Source organism: Meriones unguiculatus, chromosome 9 (genome assembly GCF_030254825.1).
Source record: "Meriones unguiculatus strain TT.TT164.6M chromosome 9, Bangor_MerUng_6.1, whole genome shotgun sequence".
NCBI classification, from domain to species: domain Eukaryota; kingdom Metazoa; phylum Chordata; class Mammalia; order Rodentia; family Muridae; genus Meriones; species Meriones unguiculatus.
The window spans coordinates 102,257,200-102,279,472 of NC_083357.1; the positions used below are offsets into that span (position 1 = coordinate 102,257,200).

The 22,273-nt window shown below is 39.4% G+C and overlaps 1 protein-coding gene across 1 annotated transcript; it reads left to right on the forward strand.

Annotated features, from left to right (window-relative positions):
* The first annotated feature begins 11,363 nt into the window (after positions 1–11,363).
* On the forward strand, positions 11,364–12,020 carry LOC110553656 (E3 ubiquitin-protein ligase TRIM52-like). The gene has a single exon (XM_021645689.1). The coding sequence runs from the start codon at positions 11,364–11,366 to the stop codon at positions 12,018–12,020; it is 657 nt and encodes a 218-aa protein (XP_021501364.1).
* The last annotated feature ends 10,253 nt before the right edge of the window (positions 12,021–22,273 follow it).

A 22,273-nucleotide genomic window follows, 5' to 3' on the forward strand; every position in this document is an offset into this window, starting at 1 on the left:
TCTGTTGATGGACATGTAGGGTGATGGCCTATCATGGTTGTTGTTAATGTTTTGTCAATGTTGATAAATGTATATGTACAGACACACTGATTTAGAGTCCTTTAGAATGATATATCATGGTCACATGGTAATTCTATTTTGAGTTTACTGAGAAAGTTTCATACTAATTTCCATTGTAGCTATCATAGTTTTTTTTATTAATTATTTCTCTTTTATTAATTATTTTTTCAATTTTAAACTTTTAACATTAATTGTGTGCCACCACCCACAAGTGGAGGTCAGAGGATGCCTTTTGGGAGTGGGTTCTCTCCTCTCACTGTGGCAGTCTTGGGACTTAGCTCAAGTCATCAGCTTTGGGAGCAGGTGCCTTCAGCACTGAATTATCCTCTCGGCCTGCTGTAGCACTTTATATAGTTTATAGTCCCACTAGTATACACATCTTTATTTGTCTTCTCCCTTCCCTCTCTCTATGCCTCCAAACCTCTCTCTTTTCCATGTTCCCTCCTTTCCTTCCTTCTTCCCTGGAGACAGAATCTCACTGCCTAGTTTTCTCTCAAAGTCACTATGTAGCTATAGCTGACCTTGAACACCTCCTTATCCTCCCTGGGTTATAGGAATGTTCCACCTGACTGTAGCCTGTTTCATTGATGGTAACCCCTTTGACTTGAGAAAAGTAGGATCTCATTTTATTTTTCATTTTCCTGCATACTCCAAGTATGTGAGTGTGTGTGTGTGTGTGTTCGTGTGCTTACATGTGGATGCTAGAAATGGACATTCAATTGTGTGTCTTCCGCCATCATTTTCCCACTCTTTTTGGTACTTGTTTTTGAGATAGGTGAAACTTGTGCTTATTGATTTTGCCAAACCTGCTAACAAGCCCTACGCATCTTTTTGTACCCATTCCCCATCACTGGAAACATAAGCATGTGCTCCCCACTTTAATTTTGAATGGATAAGACATCAAATGACATGAAATCCAGTCCTTATACTTTCATGATGAGCACTTTAGCACTTGAACAAACTTTCTAGTCCCACTTTTTCAAATATTTATTATTTGTCATTTGTGTTTCTTCCTCTGAGAGGGAAGAAATCAATGTTAATTGGTAGGATTATTTCCTCTGCAACTTGAGTCCTTCACAAAACATGCTTGCTTTTGTTTGTTTCTTGAAATGATTTTCCTGTGCTGTCTTAGAGCAGATTGACAGGTTTGAGTCAAATACTAAGGCCTCTGATACATTATGAATTAAATATTTTTGTATAAGATGAGAAATAAATACAATTTCATTGTGTGGCATGTAGGCATTCAATTTCCTAGTACTATTTGTTAAGAAATTGGTATTTTTTTTCAAGATATGTTTTTGACATTCTTTTTTTTATTAAAATTTTTTTTATATTAGTTACAGTTTATTTACTTTGTATCCCAGCTGTAGTCACCTCCCTCATTCCCTCCCAATCCCACCCTCCTTCCCTCATCTCCTCCCTGCCCCTCTCTAGGTCCAATGATGGGGGAGATCCTCTTCCCCTACCATCTGACCCTAGCTTATCAGGTCTCTTCAGGACTGGCTGCAATGTCCTCCTCTGTGGCCTAGCAAGGCTGCTCCTCCTTCGGTGGGTGGGTGAGGAAGGTCAAATAGCCAGCTACTGAGTTCTTGTCACAGACAGTCCCTGTTCCTCTTACTAGGGTACCCACTTGGCTACTGAGCTGACATGGGCTACATCTGAACAGGGGTTCTAGGTTATATCCATGCATGGTCCTCGGTTGGAGAAACAGTCTCATAAAAGAACCCTGTGCCCAGATATATTTTGTCCTTGTGGAGTTCCTGTCCTCTCTAGGTCATGCTAACTCCTCCTTCTTTCTTATGATTCCCTGCACTCTGCTTAAAGTTTGGTTATGAGCCTCAGCATCTGCTTCGATACACTGCTAGGAAGAGTCTTTCAGGGGCCCTCTGTGGTAGGCTCCTGTCCTGTTACTTGTTTTGTCTTACTTCCATACAAGTCTTTGACTTCCTTGGTTAGGGTTACTCCGAGGTACCTTATGTCATTTGTGGCTATTGTGAAGGGTGTTGTTTCCTTAATTTCTTTCTCAGCCCTTTTGTCTTTTGTATACAGGAGGGCTACTGACTTTTTTGAGTTAATTTTGTATCCTGCCACTTTGCTGAAGGTGTTTATCAGCTGTAGGAGTTCCCTGGTAGAGTTTTTGGGGTCACTCACGTATACTATCATATCATCTGCAAATAGTGATAATTTGTTGTCTTACTTCCAATGTCCATCTCATTTGTCTTTCTAAGTGAGGACTGATCATCTTACCCTGGGTCCTCTTTCTTGTTTATCTTCTTTAGGTGTACATATTTTAGTATATTTATCCTATCTTATAGATCTAGTATCCACTTATAAGTGGGTATATACCATGTATGTCTTTCTGCTTTTGGGATACCTCACTCAGAATGATCCTTTCTAGATCCCACCATTTGCCTGCAAATTTCATGATTTCCTCCTTTTTAATTGCTGAATAGTATTCCATTGTGTGAAAATACCACAATTTCTGTATCCATTCCTCCATTGAGGGACATCTGGGTTGTTTCCAACTTCTGGCTATTACAAATAAAGCTGCTATGGACATGGTTGAGCAAATGTCCGTGTTGTGTACTTGAGCATTTTTTGGATATATGCCTAGGAGTGGTATAGCTGGACCTAGAGGAAGCACTATTCCTAATTTTGACATTCTTGATATGACATTTTTTATATATCTTATATATTTTACATATTTTAGCATTTATTCTTTACTATGTGACACCTTTAACAAGACTCCCATCATTCTTTTTTTCCTAGTTCAAACATTTTAAAATTTTATTTTATTTTATCAAGTACACTTTATTCACTTTGTATCCCCCCATAAGTCCCTCCCTCCTCCCCTCCTGTTCCCGCCCTCCCTCCCCCTTCTTCACGCATGCCCCTCCCCAAGTCCGCTGATAGGGGAGGTCCTTCTCTCCTTCCTTCTGATCTTAGTCTATCAGATCACATCAGGACTGGCTGCATTGTCATCTTATTCCTGTAAGCAGTATTCCATTCCTCCCCTTCTCTCTCTTTCTGCTAAGTTTGCTGGGCCTGATATCATCTTCAACTTTGATACATACATATTGAGATGGAAAAACAAGGGTGTCTGCATAACAGAATGTGAGCTGGGTATTATGAAAGCAAGGCCTCAAGTTTAATGCTGGAAACTTAAGCCAACTTAAAAGTAAGCAGTAGCTCTTGACCTAATTAAGAAAACCTCACAGCTGGGATGCAAAGTGAATAAAATGTAATTAATGTAAAAAAGTAAAAATAAAAAAATTAAAAATTAAAAAAGAAAACCTCAAAGAAGATAGAGCTCATGCAAAAAAATACAAGGAAGGAATTTATTATGCATTTTCTTCAATAAATAGATTGTGTATATCTAATATAAAATTGTGAAACTGATAATAAAATAGTGTAAGTGTCATAATGCTTGTATTTCATAATCTATTACAAAAGTTCAGGGTGTGAAATTTGTATAGCCATCTGTGATCATGGAATGGTTTCAAAATGTCCTGCATGGCAATCTCTCAACCGCAGTGTACCCAGTTAGAAACATCACTTGGCTTGTTTTGTATGTGGGATATATCACCTCTTTCATAATGTTACCCAATAGCATCCATCATCCTGCCATTCCCTGGAAGTTCTTCCTTCTTTTATCCATTTAACAACACCCATGATCCAAAATAATTGTATTTTTGTCTCCTACTGATTTTTAAATTTTAACATCCTTAGAAAACTATATTACAGGAGTTGGAGAGCTGAGTCAGTGGTTGAGAGCACTTGATCCTGTTGCAGAGGACTTGGGTTTGGTTCCTAGCACCCACGTGGTGGTTTAAAACAGCCATAACTGCAGTGCTAGAGGATCCAATGCCTCTACACAACACAGAGCAGCCTTCCCAGGGAGCTGTTTTCCAGACTGCCATGTGAAAAGACAGTTTCACAAAATGCATGAGACAGATATCATATTCCCATGGCTTAGAAAAAAAGACCTGCAATACAAACAGTTACTAAGGGCTGCTTTTCTCAATAAACTATTGGCTATTTAGATGGCATTTAGAGATTTATAGATTTCCTAGGGTAAGCACTGGCTATCTTTGTAAAACTAAATTTTTCTTTCTTTTTTTTTAATTTTAATTTTTTTTTGTTTCTGAATTCTGTGTGGTTTCTTTTTTTTTAAGTTTTATTTTTATTTTTTTACTATTTATTTACTATATATCCCTACCCAAGCCACCACCGTCAACTTACTTTTAGTCTCACCCTCCCTCTTCCCCTTATCCCCTTCCCCTAGTCCACTTAAAGGGGGAGTTCTTCACTCTTGCCATCTCCCCATAGCTTGTTAAGTCTCATCAGGACTACTTGGATCCTCTTCCTCAAGGCCTGGCAAGGCTGCATCATCAGGAGCGAGTGAACAGAGAGCAGTCAACTGAGTTCATAATAGAGGCGGACCCTGATCCCCTCACTCAGAGATCCACATGGAGACTGAGCTGCCAATTCTCCACATCTGAGCAGGGGTCTGGGTTCTTTCCATGCATGGTCCTCCATTGGTGCATCAGTCTCTGCAAGACCATCTGGGCTCAGATCTTTTAGTTTTGTTGGTCTCTTGTCCCTCTAATCCCACCCTTCTCCTCCTCCATAAGACTCCCTGAGCGCTGCCTAAACTTTGGCCCTGCGTCTCAACATCTTGATCCCCTGTTGGGTGAATTTCAGAGGATCCTCTATAGTAGACTCCCATCCTGTTTCCTCTCTTCCACAACTTCTGGTGTCCATCCTGTTTGACATTTTGAATGAGATCTAAGCATCCTCCTTAGGGTCCTCAGTGATTAACATTTTTAGATCTGTAGATAGCTGTTCTGTGTTATATAGCTAATATCTGCTTTTTAGTGAGTGTATACCATGCCTGTCTTTCTGTTTCTGGGTTACTCCACTCAGGATGATCTCTTCTAGCTCCAACCGTTTGCCTGTAAATTTCATGAGTAAAAGTAACTTTTATTTCCCAGATGTAATTGTTGTCTTGGAGACTTACTGCCTACGTCTGCTAACCTAGGCCTAGTCTGGAAGTTTCTAGCCTCCGTACAACCTAACCTAGGCCTAGAATGTTTTCAGACTCTGAGACTTACTACCAAATAAGCTCGCCCTTTCTATCTTTTTCTGAACTTTTGTTGGCTTGTTCAACCAACTCAGCTGCTCTGGCTCAAACTCCTTTTCTAGCTGACTGATTCAATCTGACTTCTCTCTGCTTGTGACTGTATCGTTTTGCTTGGCCTCAGACTAACTAACTATAGCAATCTGTTCTAATATTCTGATCCTTCTCATTCTTTGGCTTGTTCTGTCTTCACCCGTGTGTAGCTTATTTTTCTTTAACCTGTCTGTACAACTGTCCCAGTAAAACCTCTTCTGAATTCCACAAACTGACCTGCCCTGAACTCAGCTCCACTGTCCTTCTTCTCAACTTACTCTCAACTGAACTGACTTGAACTTAAGAGATTTGCATGCCTCTTTCTCTTGAGTTCTGGGTTAAAGGCATGTGTCTCCATGCTTGGACCTAGGCTTTTCTCTACTTGGAACTTGCTCTGTAACTGGCTGGCCTTGAAGCTCAGAGATCTGCTTGCCTCTGTCTCCTGAAATTAAAAGTATTTCTGTATTCTAGCTTGATCACACAGACATAGAAGGTCTTTGGATAAGATCTCTTGCCAGAGACGTCATGTTCTGAATTAACATTCCTCTATATATCTTATGGAATACTGCTTTTAAGGTTGAAGTCTGACATTTCCAGACATCCATGCACTCAATCTAAGAGGATGGCCTCCCTTTTCTCAGCAGGGTTCTCTCTCCACCCAATCTGGCACCCCAGATCTTGTAAGGAGCATTACATAGCCCTTAGAAAGATCACAGGCTCGATGTCCAACATGATATGTGTGGTAGGAACTGACGGAGATGAAGTAGAGCCCATTTTTCTTGGTTAATGTATTAACGCATGAAATTGGAAAACAATTTTAAATGTTTCAATATCTTAGTAATTTCCAGCAAACAGCAGAGCCAAACTAGCCTGAAAGCATAAACAAATTCAAGCTTTAAATAATCAAATGGGCCAAATTCATATCAAGATGAAAACTTAGATGAAAGAAAGGGAAACAAACAAACAAATACACAGGCAAATTTTACTTGGGATAAGTTATAAGAAAATGGCTGGGAGAAATGGCTCAGTGGTTAAATTGCTAGCCATGCAAACGCGAAGACTAGAGTTCAGATTCCCAGAACCTACATTAAGGCCAGGTGGGTGTAATGAGCCACATATAATTCTGAGCCTTGGAAGTCAGAGGCAGATCACAGTGGAGCGCCAGAGTTAGAGTTAGTTGTGGGAAAGTAGCCATATCAGTGATCCTTGGGTTTGACTGAGAGACCCTCCCTCAATGACTGAGGTGGACAATCATAGAGATGATTCCCACTGTTAACCTCAAGTCTCTACATCTATGAAACTCATGTGCAACTAGTCATACATACTGACATGCACCCAACACACATGAAATTGGAAAAAAGTATAGTAAAAGCTAATCCTGTTTAAAAAGCAATTCCTGAGAGCATTGTATGAGGTTACATATAAAAATTCACAACACACATAATAGGATTAATACTAATTCAGTTCATTCTGATTCTTACTTTGATTTTGTCTCTTTGTCCCTGATTATTTTCTTAGCATCAGAAATCCATCTGAAAAAATTTTACATTGATTTTGGTTTTGATTCCTATTGCCTGTTATTTCATCATCAGTGCGCAGTAGTCTCAGATCTGGTGTGGTGATTAATTTTTGTCAAGTTGACACAAATGAGAGTAGGAAGAAAGCTCCTTAACTGAGGAATTGTCTCCATTAGATTGGCTGGTTGGCATGTTGTGAGGCATTTTTTAAAAATTCCTATTTTTTTGCAGCAAGGCCCAGGGAATGGAGTGGTGTCCTTCCTTGGGAGGTAGGCCTGGGGTTTGTAGGAGAAGTAGCTGGGCAAGACAGAGGAAGCAAGCCAGTAGATACCATTTATTCCTGGTCTGTGCTTCGGTTTCTGCCTTTAGGTTCCTCCTTGAATTTCTTTCTTGGCTTCCCTTGATGATGCACTATAAACCTTTTGTCCTCTGAATAGCATGTGGTCAGTGTTTTATCTCAGCACCAGGAAAGCAAAGCAGAGCACTTGGTGCATTGTTAAATGGAGATTATTCCAAGCCTGCTTATAAGATGTCTTGCCTCATCTGTCTCCTTTCCCTTCACTCATGTAGTTAGGCTGATCTTGAATTTTCCATTCCCCTGCTTTTCTGGGTGTTAAGTTTATAGGTATGCACCACCATGCTTCCTTATAAAATTATTTTATGAAATTGCTGTTAAAATAAATTCATATAGTAGTAAGTAGAATAAGGAAATGTGTAATTCTGATAAAAATTTTTCATTCTAATATTTCTACAAGGGTTTTTATAAACCATATTTCTGTTCTTTACTTTCTTAAATCTATCCTGATATGTGAAACTTGTGTATTTCTTTGGCATATATCAATATTTTATTTAAAATTTGTCAGAAACTAATTTAATACAGCTACAGCTTTCTAATTTTGGACTCGATGTATTTACTTGCTATTCTTATGTTGTTCATTTTACATTTTCTCAATATGTTTAAATAATGATTAATAATCACACTCTATGTTATTATATAATGCATACTTAAATATTTCTTTCAGGGGTAATCTAAAGTTGTTATATTCCTATTTTCTAATGGATATTTTCTCTGGCCTTGTTAAAATTTGAGTTAGAATCTCTCTGTCTCTGTGTGTGTGCATGCTGTGATTGCTTTATTTTGTATATTACTATCAGTAAATCACCCTTAACTTGTTTACTAAAGTACGTATGTCTTCAGTATTGTAAACTTGCAGAGGTGCTATTAATCTCATGCTTTTGATGACATCCTCCTAGAAGTGGATTTCTTCTTGCTCTCCTCAGTAATAAATGATTGCAGGTCATTTATTGTTCTGTGATTTCCCTAAACTATCATCTCAGAAAGTCTACTATCATCTTATTCCATTAATTTTTCAGTGTGTGGGTTATAGATCTTGTCTTTTGGACCTTTATTTGGTGATATGGTTTTTACTACCTTTTGAACAACAATTTCATGGGAGATCAAGTTTATGCTATTTTGTATGCAAAAAAAATATCTTTGTCTACTCCCACACTGCATTTATAATTTGGCTGTCATCAAGTAGAGGATTGGAACAATATTTATTTATAATTTTAAAATTATTTATTTATTTATTAAGTGCCTAGTATCACTGCTGAACAGTCCCATTCTGATTTTTCTCTTTGGAAATTTTGTCCTCATGTCCTAAGTTTTAAAGCATTAAGTCCTGAAGGAGGCTTCTCCTGTTTTTCACTGCCCCCACCACGCTGAACTTTTTTTTTTTTTTGGTGTTTTTTTGGAACATTTGTTGAATTATTGCTAAAATATTTATTTTTCTGTCTTCTTCTCTTGTACTGGTGACCCGTATTTTTTCTGTGTTTAATTTCTTATATCTTTTATTTTAATTGCATGTGTCTCATTGTCTAATTGTTTTTGCATTTTTCTGTCGCATTTCTAATTTGTAGATATTTTCACTGCTTGCTTGTGCTTTTTTTCAAATATTAATTATTTTTAAAGTTATATGTGTATCTGTTTGTGGATATGTGCACATGAGTACAGGTGACTGTAGAGGTCAGAAGAGGGTGTCAGATCCTCTGGAACTGTAGCTGCAGGTCTGATGTGGGTGTGGGCACTGCTTAGCTCCTCGTCAAGAGCAGTATGTGCTTTTTAGCTGCTAGCCTGTCTGTCTAATTTCTGTGTCCTTTTTAATAAGATGGCCTTTTTTTAGTAAAATCAATATCTGTGGGCTAGAAGTTAAATATGACCACATAAACATGTACATAAATGATTTTCTCCTAATATTATTTTATCCAAAATTGTTCTTTTTTTTTTCTTTTAAAAATTCTTTCCTGTTTTATGTTGGAAGCTTTCTTCAAATACCTAGGGAATTTTGGCTGTCAATAAAAATATAAAAATGAGTCATTAATGATCTAATTTGTGGGATTGGACTTGTTTCTTGCCTTGTTTCGGATAACCTAGTTCCACTATGTGGTGGTCAGTGAACTCCTGCCCATGATTCATATTATTTTCCACTCAGATCTTTTTTCATTTTTATGTGTTTAGATTCTGTAGAGAAAACTTAAATCCATTTCTTTCAGGATGGTCTAACACTGGTTGTTGGCATTACAGTTAGATAAGAGAGGTTGTAAAGTTGTCATGGTTCACTGTGTATCCGGTAACAGAACTCTCCTGTGTGCTTTGTGTTTTCTATACTTTTCTCTGACTCATCCTTTATAGTAGGTAAACCTCAGTTTTCTGCAGAGGAAGGGCTTAGCTGTGGTGTAATTATGTATCTGTTTCTTTACTTGTAGATACTCCACTCTCTCCTTATGGCTAGCTGGGATTGTTAGTGGGAGTTTCAGAATCCTGTATTTTGTTTCTCCTGAATTTTCTCTATAGTTGTTTTTATCCTTTCATTTAAAAATATTTTTATTTTTGTTTTGTTTTATTTTTCTTCAGCTTTAGTTAGTATTTGTCTTTTTGTTATCCAGCGTATAACTTAGTGTAGCTGTTTTCTTTCCTTGTGTGACAGTTGTTATTTGTGATTTAATAACTTAACAATCTGCACAGTTATGTAAGTAAGATGTCAGGAGGAAACAGTTGTAAATTACAAAAAATTTAGACCATTTGGAATATCTAGGTTTTCACAGGCTTTTTTTTTTTTTTTTGACTTGGGGTTGTTTTAAAATGCTGATATAAGCATGGAAATCAAAATGCTGAATGTTTTGAAAAACTGAAAAACCACCACCATGCAACAAACAAAACCCACAAACTCCTCAAACTTCTAAAAATATTAAAAGCATTAAACTTCTAAAATATGAAAAGCAAATCCTTTATAACAGATAATCTATATCTATTGTCATGTCTCTTAATAACCATGAAGGGATTCCAGTATTCTCAGTATATCAGTTCCATGTTTATTAATCATTTTATCTCTTTATTTTTCAGGTAGTGCCAAAATATCTCCTCACTGCAGCTGCATATTCCCAGTCCAGAACATTCTTTCCAGTATGACTTGATTACGTTCATCAACCTTCTTATGTGGGTCAAGAGACTAGAGAATTAAGTCTTGACACTTCTTGGAATGGAATTTTGATGGGAAACAGTATTTAGCGGTGAGAAGAAGCAGTTGCTTGTGAAGGAATGGAGGTGGTTATTGTACAGAAGAAACTAAAGAACAAGGAAATGGAGGAGAAAGAGAAGGGGGAGGAGGAGGAGAAGGAATAAGACGAAGATGACAACGACGACGACGAAGAAAACAGCTTTTGAAGAATGAGTCCTCCGTATTTTCAGGAGTCTGGGCCCTCCAGTCTGTTTTCATTTTATCTGTCTGTTTGGCTGTCTTCACTGCCTGACTTCTCACCTCTCACGTGCCGAGATTGCAGGTAGGTACGCTCTAGCATCCCTCGGCCTCCTCTAGTCCTCCATCACCTATGCTTCCGCACTGAAGCACCATCGAGACGGAAGCCTACCCATGGCCCAGAGCGTCACATTCCGGGGGGCGGGACCTGTGGCGGAGCGGGCTGACGTCATTTCCGGGTGGCTTATATTGCCGCGGAGCGGCCGCATGTGAGGCAGTCGCTGGCTGCGCTTGGGCGTTGCCGGTTGTGTCTCCTGGTCTCCGACGAAGACTGAGCTGGAGGGCAGGCGGAAGAGTGGCCTGTCGGGTCTCCGAGGCCCCAGTCGGCCGCCTGGTTCTGAGCCGGGGCTCAGCAGCGAGGAAACGGTGAGTTGTCTTCGTGTTGTGGAGGGCCTGAGCGGAGTGGAGGGCGGCAGCGGGTTGACAGGACCGGCTGGAGTCGCGTTCCCCCTCAGGGCAGCGAGGCCTACCGCCTTCGTGCCCCGCGGCCAGGCAGCGGGGCCCTAGTCCTTAATGCTCCTCCGCCTGGCAGCGAGGCCTACCACCTTTGTGCCCTCGGCAGGGCATCGAGGCCTCAGTCCTTAGCTCCCCTTGGCTGGGCCTTCAGGTCAACGACTTTTGGGTCCCTTGGCTGGGCAGCAAGGCCTTAGGCCTTAGCGCCCCTTGGCTGGGCAGTGAGGGCTAGCACCTTTGCGGATAAACAAGACCTTCCACTTTTGCTTTCATGCTTTGTGCCTCTTGGCAGGGCAGCGAGGGCCTCAGCCTTTCAGTTTCTGAGGAACCTGTGTGTGCTCTACGATGGCAGCCCCTAAAGGGCCTCCCAGCCCTATGCAGTCACTTCGAGAAGAAGCAGTGTGCGCCATCTGTTTGGATTACTTTAAGGACCCTGTGTCCATCGGCTGTGGCCACAACTTCTGCCGAGGCTGTGTGACCCAGCTGTGGGGCAAGGACGATGAACCAGATCGTGAACAGCCGACTGCAGGGGCCCACGTCATCAGACAGGTTTTGTATCATAGGAACGTAGAACAGGAGGCGTTTCAGCACCGAGCACATGCTGGACGCTGGGTTGGTGATAGCCATAGAAGGCATCGGGGCAATGCAGACTCTGTGTGGGATGACGAGGAAGAAGACTTGAACAGTTTACAAGGATTGGTACGTGATCTGAGAGGTGGAGTTTTTCCTGAAGATGAGAGAGGAGAACACCACCACAATGGCCACCACTACCATCACTATGGCCGCTATCGCCACCGTCACCTCTTCCACCGTGGCCCACCACATCCACCTGTGCGACGCCAGCTTTATCTAGACGCTGAAGTACGTTCTCAGCCTCGTCCTACACCACAGGTATTCAGCTGCCCACAATGCCGAAGAACTTTCCCAAGTCGCAGTTTTCGCCCCAATCTGCAGCTGGCGAACATGGTCCATATAATTCGCCAGATTTGCCATACTCCATGAAATTGGCAAAACATGCTCCAAGCATAAGGACGTCCCGAAGCTCTTCTGTGAGGTAGAAAAATAGCCCACCTGTATGGTGGATCTAGATTGCAGGCACCATAAAAATTACATTGTGGTAGGATGAAGTACTTAGGAATACAAGGAGCAACTCCTCTCGGAAATCTGTAGTACTTTACAGTCTCAGTGCTGCTCCAGTTTGGAGGAGAAATTAAGAAATTCTAAACTTTATCAGTGCCAGCAGCTTTAAACCAGAATTGGCTATCTTACTTCAGTTTTAGGAAACATTAGTTTGTTCTTTGTTGCTGTTAGCTGAGAATTTACTTATGGAATGCTGAAAACTGCTTAAGTTTCAGAATTAGGCTTTCAGAACTGAATATTTTATGAGCCTGTTATTTGACTACTTAAAATAATTTTTGAGGTTGTTATTAATGGAATTGGGAACATACTTTATAGGAATCTATGTCGATATTAATATAGTAATGTCATACTTAGGATTTTTGGCAAAAATTGAATGGTTGTTAAGATATGCTGTGCCGTCAGTGTCTGTGTCATCATAAACCAAGAAAAACAGTATATGTTTAATTCCAGCTTGTTGAAGATCTGAAGACCTTGAATTATATTTTCTTCTATCTTTGTTTATTAAAGAGAACTGCATTCAACATTTGGACAACAATCTCAACATTAGGGAACCAGTGAAAAATTGAAACAGAACATATAAAACTTTGAAAAATGAAAACTTTCAATTGGATTTTAATACTGTTTTTGACCCTGAAATGCACTGGCCTTGAAATGGCAATAGGCAAATACTAATCTTTTCATTGTGAAGTATTTAAAGCAAGACTTGCCAAAAACAACATATGTAGTTATAAGTGAGTTGATTCATATAAAAAGTGCCTAATTTTGTTGGCCCAGAATGAAATTTAAGAACCAGATTTATGAATGTTATATCTTTAAGCATAAACAATTCAAGTTAATATACAAAATAATGGATTTCATTATGACAGTTTCACACTTGTATAGCATACTTTGCTCATATTTGCTCTGTTGTGCTTGAGTTATTTCATGTTTTCCCCAACTAGTCCCTAATTACATCACATGTCATATATAAAAACTACTAAGCCTAAATTCTAAATGAGAAAATATGTTTACTATTACCATTTTACTACCTCATCCTCTTTCCCTTTGGAGCCCTCTTTTCCTATATAGTTCCCCTACATTAATGCTATTTCAAGGGGGAAAAAGGTAGAGTATTCAGAAATACTTAGATGGTATGTTTATAACATGTTAAAAATCTACAAGTGGTAGCTTTGAGGGGAGATATGGGTTTCACCTTAACCAGATTTTACTAAAGAACTTCAAGAAGAGTTTGTGGAATTTAAATAAGTCTGGTTGTATTGACTAGAAACTTAAAAGAGAAACTTGTGTGTAAACTTATATGCAGATATGGCATTATTGCATTTATTTTTTTCTTTTTCTTAATTTTTATTTTTTTGTATTAATTACAGTTTATTTAATTTTTATCCCAGCCGTAGCCCCCTTCCTCATTTCTTCCCAATCCCCCCTTCCTCATATCCTCCCATGTCCCTCTCCAAGTCCACTGATAAATATATTTAAATTATAATCAGAATGACTCCCATCCTAAAAACTTCAATTCTGAAACTTAATTTCAATGTAAAAATGAAGATAGTTTGCATTACTGTTTTTATAGGGAACTTCTGAATTCTGAGGGCTAACAAGTAAATGGGATATAGGCTAAGTTAGACATGAAGTATTGAGCATACTTCATTAAACTTTTTACATTCTTTTTCCCTTTAAAAAGGTTATGCATTTTTTGGATAAATAAAAACTATTATTCCTCTTGTGTAATAGTTGCTTTTATATTACTGTGAGAACAATGACTTAATTGAACAATGAAAGGGAGGAAGGATTTATTTTGGTTCAGATTGTCAGAGGCTTAAGTCCATAGTGCTTGGCTTTGTTGCTTCTGGGCCTTTGGTGAGGCTGAATACCATGGTGTTAGGAACAAGTGACAAGCTACTGACCTCCTGGTGGGTAGGAAGTAGACAAAGCCCTGTTCAAATATAGGTAACAATGATATTCTTCCCTTCCAGTGACCCATGTTCTCATACCATGCTCCTCCTAAAAAATACCTATACCCTTCTATAATGCATTATTAGCTGGGAACCAAGCCTTTGTTTGATACATGTATCTGTAAAGGATACTTCTGTTCAAACCACAATACATAAAAAACAAAAGGAAAGCAAAAGATGAATAGAGAAAGGGAACCATGGTGAGATGTTCTAAAGTTGAGCTAATAAATGAAAATGTAGCATATCCATATTTTTTCTTTTTGGAAAACATTAAGCACTTGATACGTAATTTCATATATAAACTATAAAGGAAATAAAACCTTGCAGTTATACATGATTCTCAGTTTTAAAGCCAAAGGTAACAAAAACAAAGTTCTGCAAATATAGAAATACAACACAGCTCACTCATATAGTCCTATAAGATGAGATAAACATAATGAAATCTATACACCTAAAGAAGATAAGAGGACCCAGAGTAAGATGATTAATCCTCACTTAGAAAGACAAATGGGAGGTGCTTTGGACTTAGGAGAAAACAAGTAACAGGACACGAGCCTACTGCAGAGGGCCCCTGAAAGACTACCTAGCAGTGTATCAAAGCAGATACTAAGACTTATAACAAAACCTTGGGCAGAGTGCAGGGAACTGTATGAAAGAAGGGGGAGTTTGTATGACGTGGAAAGGATAGGAGCTCCACAAGGACCAAATATATCTGGGCACAGGGATCTTTTCTGAGACTGACACTCCACCAAGGACCATGTATGGATATAACCTAGAACCTGTGCTTGGATGAAGCCTGTGGTAGCTCAGTAACCAATTGTTTTTCCATAGTAAGGGGAGCAGGGACTATTTCAGACAGGAACTCAATGGCAGGCTCTTTGACCTCCCCACCCCTCAAAGGAGGAGCAGTCCTGCTAGGCCACAGAAGAGGAGTTTGCAACCAGTACTGAAGATACCTGATAAACCAGGGGCAGAAGAAAGGGGAGGAGGTCCTCTCCAATCAGTGGACTTGGAAAGGGGCAGGGAGGAGATGAGGGAGGGTTGGGAGGGAGGGAGGGCTTGGGAGGGAATGAGGGAGGAGGAATAGTTGGGATACAGAGTTAATAAAATGTAACTAATAAAAATAAATAAAAAAAGAAACAACAGAACCAATTATGAAGATAAAAACTATGATCATTAAATTGAGTCTGGTTAAGACACAGCTAATGTACTTTAGTGATTTTTCAAAATTAGTCCTTTCTTTTAGGGTTTCTATTGCATGACCAAGAAGCAAGTTGGGCAGAAAAGGGTTTACTGAGCTTACACTTCCACATTGTTTATTAGCAAAGGAAGTCAGGATAGAAACTCAAACAGCAGGATCCTGGAGGCAGGAGCTGATGCAGAGGCCATGGAGGAGTGCTGCTTATTGGCTTGCTTCCCATGGCTTGCTCAGCTTCTTTCTCTCCCTCTCTCCCTCCCTCTGTCCCTCCCTCCTTCCCTTCCTGTCCTCTTCCTTCCTTTTTAATTTAATGCTTTATTGCTATCTTTGTGGGTTTCATGTCATGCACCTTAGTCCCACTCGTCTCCCTGTTCTTTTATACCTGTCTTCTGTCCTTGCAACCTCCCCTTGTCCCCCCCCCCCCAAAATCTAGTGGAAGCTGAAGTCTATTATAGTATGTCCCATAGTATATACCTTTTGTCCACACTTCTCTACTTGCAAATGTTCATCGCAATAAGTCATTGTTATGAGGCCTCTGGCTCCTGCTACACTATCAATACTGGATCCTCACTGGGACTCCTCTAGAATACCATTGCTGTCCTGTGTCATTGGAGATCCTGCAGCTTTGGACTGTAGGTCTAGACTTCCCATGCTCTCACAGTTCGTCCAGCAGTTCATAGATGAGGTAGATATTGGCATGGGCCAACTCAAAGTTCTGAGTTTGGGCTGGGGTGGGAGCTGAGCTGGTCAGCCCAGCGGCTCTCCTGTACCCAACCACCAGGGCAAGCTCTCTAGCACTTCCTTGGCCAGCCCAATGCCACAGCTGGAAAGGGGAAGAGCTACCTCTCCTGCTTGCACACCCTCGGAGCTGGCTCGCCCATGCCTAAACCAGCAGTGCCAGCTCTACTGTGCTGCCCAGGCAAGGTACAGGGTCTGCCCTCCCAAGTTGCAGCACAGCCTGCTTGCTTGTAGAACCTAGGATCATCAACTTAGGATGGTATCACCCTAAACGGACTAAGTACTCCTTCACTGATTATTAATTGAGAAAATGGCTCACAGCTGTATCTCATAACAGCATGAGATCCAGCTAATGCTGAGGCTCCTTCCTCTCTGATAGCTCTAGCTTGTGCCAAGTCGACACACAACCAGCTACCCCTTGTGAACTTGACACACATACACATCACTATGGAGCCATAACCCTTCCTGTCTTAGTCATCCCCAAGATGCCACATAGAAACACAAATACCTTTAAAATTCCTACAGGTATTTACAAATTCAAATACACTGGAATTTCCATCCCTTTAAAATAGCCAATTTTTTCCAAAATCCAAAGTCTTTTAAAATTCAGACTCAATTTATTAAAAAAAAACAAAACAAAAAAACAAAAAAACAAACAAATACTTCCTTACTTCAAGAAGGAAAAATCCGGGCACAGTCACAGATCAAAACAAAAACACATCCCAACCATCCAATGTCTGGGATCCACTCATGATCTTCTGGACTCCTCCAAAGGGCTTGCGTCATTTCTTCAGCTCTACCCTCTGTAGTACACATCTGTCTCCACTCTGCTGCTGTTGCTGATGTTGGTGGTCATCCTATGTACGTGGTGCCAAGCTTCAGCTGTTCTCTATTACCCCTTCATACCTTCAAAACCAGTACCACTTGGGTGACTCTTACACATCACCAAGTCTGGCTACTAGCAGGAGGTACAACCTTGGCCACCTGCCTACTTTCATGAAGCACTTCCCATAAGATTTCAGCTCAACGATACTGATCTCTTCTCAATCACCACTTTAATTTCTTACCTCCAGCTAACTGGCATCAATTGTCCTAGTAACGCAAAGGTTTCACTTCAGTGGTGCTGGTTTCTTGTTAATCTTGTCTCCAGCCCCAGCTGACTAGAAGGAATTCAACATAGCAAACAGTTCTGATAGAATCATTAAACTTCCCTCTGAAGCTTCACAAGTCAGGCCTCCATCTTTTGCACTCTCAACATTCTTATCTTCCAAGTTTCTAGAGAACGTCCCACTGAGCTCCTAATACTCAATGGCTCTTCTAGCCCAAAGTTCCATAGCCCTTCTACAATCCTCCCCATAACATGTCAGGTTGGTCACAGCCATACCTCACTATGCTGGTACCATCTTATATTTCTCCATTACTGTTTATCACTAAAGGAAGTTAGGATAGGAACCCAAGCAGGCCGGAACCTGGAGGCAGGAGCTGATGCAGAGGCCATGGAGGAGTCCTGCTTAGTGGCTCCCCATGGCTTGCTCTGCCTGCTTTCTTAGAGAACCCAAGCCCTCCAGCCCAGTGATGGCATGACACACAGTGGGCTCTTCCCTCCCACATTGATCACTACTTGAGAACATTCCTTACAGTTGGATCCCATGGAAACATTTCTTCAAGAGAGACACCTTTTTATCCGATGACTCTAGCTTCTGTCAAGTTGATTGAAAACCAGCCAGTACTGGTTTTTGCCAAAACTGGCCTGCTTAACATAGCATGCTGAGAGAAGTGAGCAGAACTGAATTAGCTTCAAGAAATCAGAGAGCTAGCCTGTATGTGGTGGCACAAACCTTTAATCCCAGCGCTCAGGGAAGCAGAGGCAGGAGGATTGCTGTGAGTTCAGGGCCAGCCTGGTTTTTGAAGCTAGTCTAGGATATATCCAAGGCTATACACAAACCCTGTCTTGAAAGACACCATAAAAACCAAAAATCAAACCAAACCAAAACAACCTGAACACAAACAAACAAAAAACAAGAACAAAAAAGAGAGAGGAAATAATAAAGCTATCAAACTGTAGTCATGTGTTTGGAGGTTAAAAAAGGAAAACTGAGTCGAAACTTTGGTTCTTGTTTGACTAAATTATGAACTTTATTCCTCCAATAAGGAGGGGAAGAGACTAAACAGGAAAAGTAGTAAATTTCTTCAATGTATGAAGTATTTTCGCAATGTGGAGTAAATAATTTTACCTATATAGTGAGAATTTTTTGAAAAATGGTTTATTACTCTAAATTTAATGATTTGTCTTTCAAAAACAAGTAGTGAAAGTGTGTTACAAATACCAGTTGGTCATCACATAGCTTACACATCTTATTTCCTTATTCCTGGAATGAACACTATTAAAGCTTACTGTGTCTGGAATGGTACCTTTGGCAAATAGCTTTAAAAGTATATAGACAGAAAAGTTTTTATAGATGGAAATTCTGTTTTTCTCATTTTATTTGTTAGTATTTTTCACCATTTCTTGACCACAAACAGGAAAAAATTAACAAGAATGCTTTCAGATTTAAGCTTTGTTTATAATAACTAGATTTACTTTGCTATTGCAGGATGGCCAGATGTGCCTAAAAACTCTTTTGTGTTTCCCAAAATAGATCATATTAACCTCTACATTTTTCTTTTTGGACCAAAGACTACACAAATGGCGACCAGAAAATCTAGTCTAGAAAAGCATAATTGCCAACTCTGACTTTAGTGGGGGTGGAGAAATTTCTTAGAGGGAAATGGGGGTTTAATTTCAAGATAGTAGTTTCCATGTGCAAGAAGGCTTTGAATTCTCCAAAGGGGGAGGGGACGAATAGCAGAAAAAAACTGCAAAAAAAGAAAGATTTAGGATAAGTTCATTTTTAAGGAAACTATTTAACATAGTTACATATAATAATTACATAGTTTTGTATTACTAAAACTAATTACCTTTTTTGCAGACATTAAAGTTTCTCATCAACATTTTAAAAACAGTTAACTCAGCTGACAGATTTCGTTACTCAGAGTAGTCTGTCTCATTTTTTATTTCACTTTGACATAAGACTTGGCACAAATCTATTATGAGCAGTATTCATTTATTGCTGCACTTTTAAGTTATAAATCTGGTTTATATCTATGGAAAATGTAGTATAGTATTGAAGACATGTCCAGTTATCTGGGCAATTTGTTTTATGAGTTTATACGAAATTAAATAGAAGGCATTGCCAGTATTTGTTCTTCTTCTCTGGGTTGCAAGTCAGTTAGAAAAATCCTTTTTGAACAAGGGTGTTCAGAATTCTGGCTCTTTAATCTGTTTTCCTGAATAGGTTCTGATCAAAACACGCTGGGAAAGACTGATTAATGGTGTCCATTTCCTTTCTTAATACAACAAGTACATTCAGAATGTTGTCACCTATGAAAGGTAGAATCATTGATGCTGGATTGCATTCCCTTTCTTAATACTGGAAAAGCAAATTGACCAAGAGACAGGCAAGGCTAGTTTTCTCAGAGAATCATTACTGAATTTACAATATTTTATAGAATATACTTTTAGAATTTTAGAGTGACTCAACCAAATAAGATGCAATATCTTTAAGGTGAAGTGTAAACTATTTGGTTACTGGTAATGAGTGCAATGTGGCGAGAGAAAGTTTTGTCGTAACGAGTTAAGAGTGGGAAGTGCTCTTGTTTCCTTCTCTACTTGGGGAAGGGAGGTTGTTTAGAGGTTGGAAGAGGGGAAGAGGGGAGGGAAGGAGACAGAGGAAGAGATTTTTGAGGAAATAGTTATGGATGGATTGCTTTTTTTCCTTAAAAGCATAGACAATTTTTGTTTTAGTAGTACAGGTGGTTTCCTTACCCTTTAATATTGTACTTAGTTTTTTGAGGCATGGTCTCCTTTAAGCCAATTTGGATTCACATTGGCTGTATAGCTAGGGATGATCTTAAACTGCTGCTACCTCATAAGTGCTGGGGCTACAAGCATACCACATAGCTAGCCTAAATTGTATATTTTTAGAATGTTACACTTATTTTAAAGTTGGCTCTGATTTATTTTATCAGCTCTTCTCTTATGCATTTAGAGGTTAGAGTTTGTACCTTTTTTTGTTTTTGTTTTGTTCTATTTTGATATTGAATCAAGACTCTATGTCTATCCATTTTCTTTCCTCCTTTAAAACTCCCCTATACACCTTTTTTGTTCCTTAACTTCATAGCTTCTTTTTTTTTTTAAATTGGTGTTACACACACACACACACAGACACACATGTATGTATTCCTAAATATAACCTGGTCAGTCTGTATACTATTATATTTTCAGGGCTGACCATTTGGCATTATAACCAATCAGCAGGCTCTTCTCTGGGGAAGACTTATTTCCTCCACTCTCCACATTCCTTATTTGCCTGTAGTTCCTTATGTAGAGTTGAGGCCTCATGATCTTATTCCCAGTCCACTTTGGCATGTCTGATGGTATTCTTGATCAGCTGATGTTAAGGCAGTTATGTTGATGAGACTTTATAGGTGTAGCTTCTGATGTTACTAAGAGACATAGTCTCACAGTAAACTCCCTGATTCTCTGGCTCATACATTTTTTTTTTCTGTCTCATTTTCTACAATGTTTCCTGAGCCTTAGGTATAGGAGCTGTTAGGTATACATACATACATATATATATGTATGTATCGTTTGGGACTGGGCTCTGCAAGTCTGCATTTTGATTGGTTGTGGTTTTTGTACTGGTCTCTATTGCAGAGGTAGTTTTAGTTGAGGAGTGAGGACTAATCTTATCTGTGACTGTAAGGACAAAAGTTTGGAAAGTAGTTAGAGATTATACTGATTTTATAAAGTGATTGTAGATTCTCTTTCAAGATCCATGACTTTACTTGGGCAGTTTGCTAGGTTTCCAGTTCCAGACATGATCTCCATTTGGTTTAGTTGGTCTTAAATCCAGCTAGAGCTGCTTAGGACTGTTGGTTGCTTCCTTCCCTTGAAAGCTTGCATGGCACCATGTGGTACCATAAAAGCCAGTCTTCAGGGAGTAGACATTTAAGGAGGTTCAGCACAGGGGTCTCTGGGCCCTGTGTGTAAAGTGAACGGTGTCTTCAGCAATAGGAGCTTATTTTCCACCTTAGGGCATGGCCGCCAAAGGCAATAGCAACAGCCTCTTTGTTTTGTGAGTCTCTAGGAGAACCCTGACTAACGACTCAAGAGGGCTTCTCAAATCTGGTGTTGGGGTTTTTATTGGGTAGTCTTTGGCTCTTGAACGGAGGATTGCTGGCCCAGATGAGGAAACTTTATTAAAGCTATATGTGTATTTATACATAGATTTAAAAAATAGTTCTCTTGGGTAAATGACTTTTGCTGATCTTACCACTATTTATCCTCATTCCTCCTTGCACTATATCTGCCTCATCGCTAATGAGAACATCTTTCTCTCTCTCTTTTCCTAAGTCAGATAATGTGTAACCAGTTTGTGGAGGATATAGATTCCTAACACTCCACCCTGACAATTGTCCCTTTTTATTTTTTTGGTTCAGTTACTCCAGGATATGTACTTACATCTGAAGATTTGGAGATAAGAGCATCCAATAAGAAAAACATGTAACATTTGTCTTTCTGGATCCGACTTGCATCACTTAGTATGATCTTTCCAAGTTGTCTTTGTTTACCCGTAAAGCTCATGATTTCATTTTTCTTCATAGCCAACCAGTATTCCTTAGTATTTATATACCATATATCCATTATCCATTCCAAAGACATTTAGGCCATTTCCATGCTATTGTGAATAGAACAGCAAGGAACAATGCAGAGTAGGATGTCTAGTTCTTTGTGTGTATCTCTAGGAATGTTGTAGCTGGGCCATATAGTAAACACAATGAGAATTTACTTTGTTGATTTTCATTGTTGCAGTAGCTTGCAGTCTCATCAGCAATGAGTGAGAGTTCCTTTTACACACACTACTTTCAGAATTTGTTGTCAGTTGTTTTGTTGATCTTTGACATTTTGTTGTTTTAAGAGGAAATCTCAAAGTTCTTTTTCCTAAGTGCTAGGGACTATGAATATTTTTGAGATATTACACTTTATTTTTCTTCTTCTTCTGAGAACACTTCTGCTCAGATTCTAGGCCCATTTCTTGCATGGTCATTTTGGAGGTAGTGGTTATAAGTTCTTTATATATGCTGAATATTAATCCTTTTATCAGATGATTACCCCCATTTTGGGG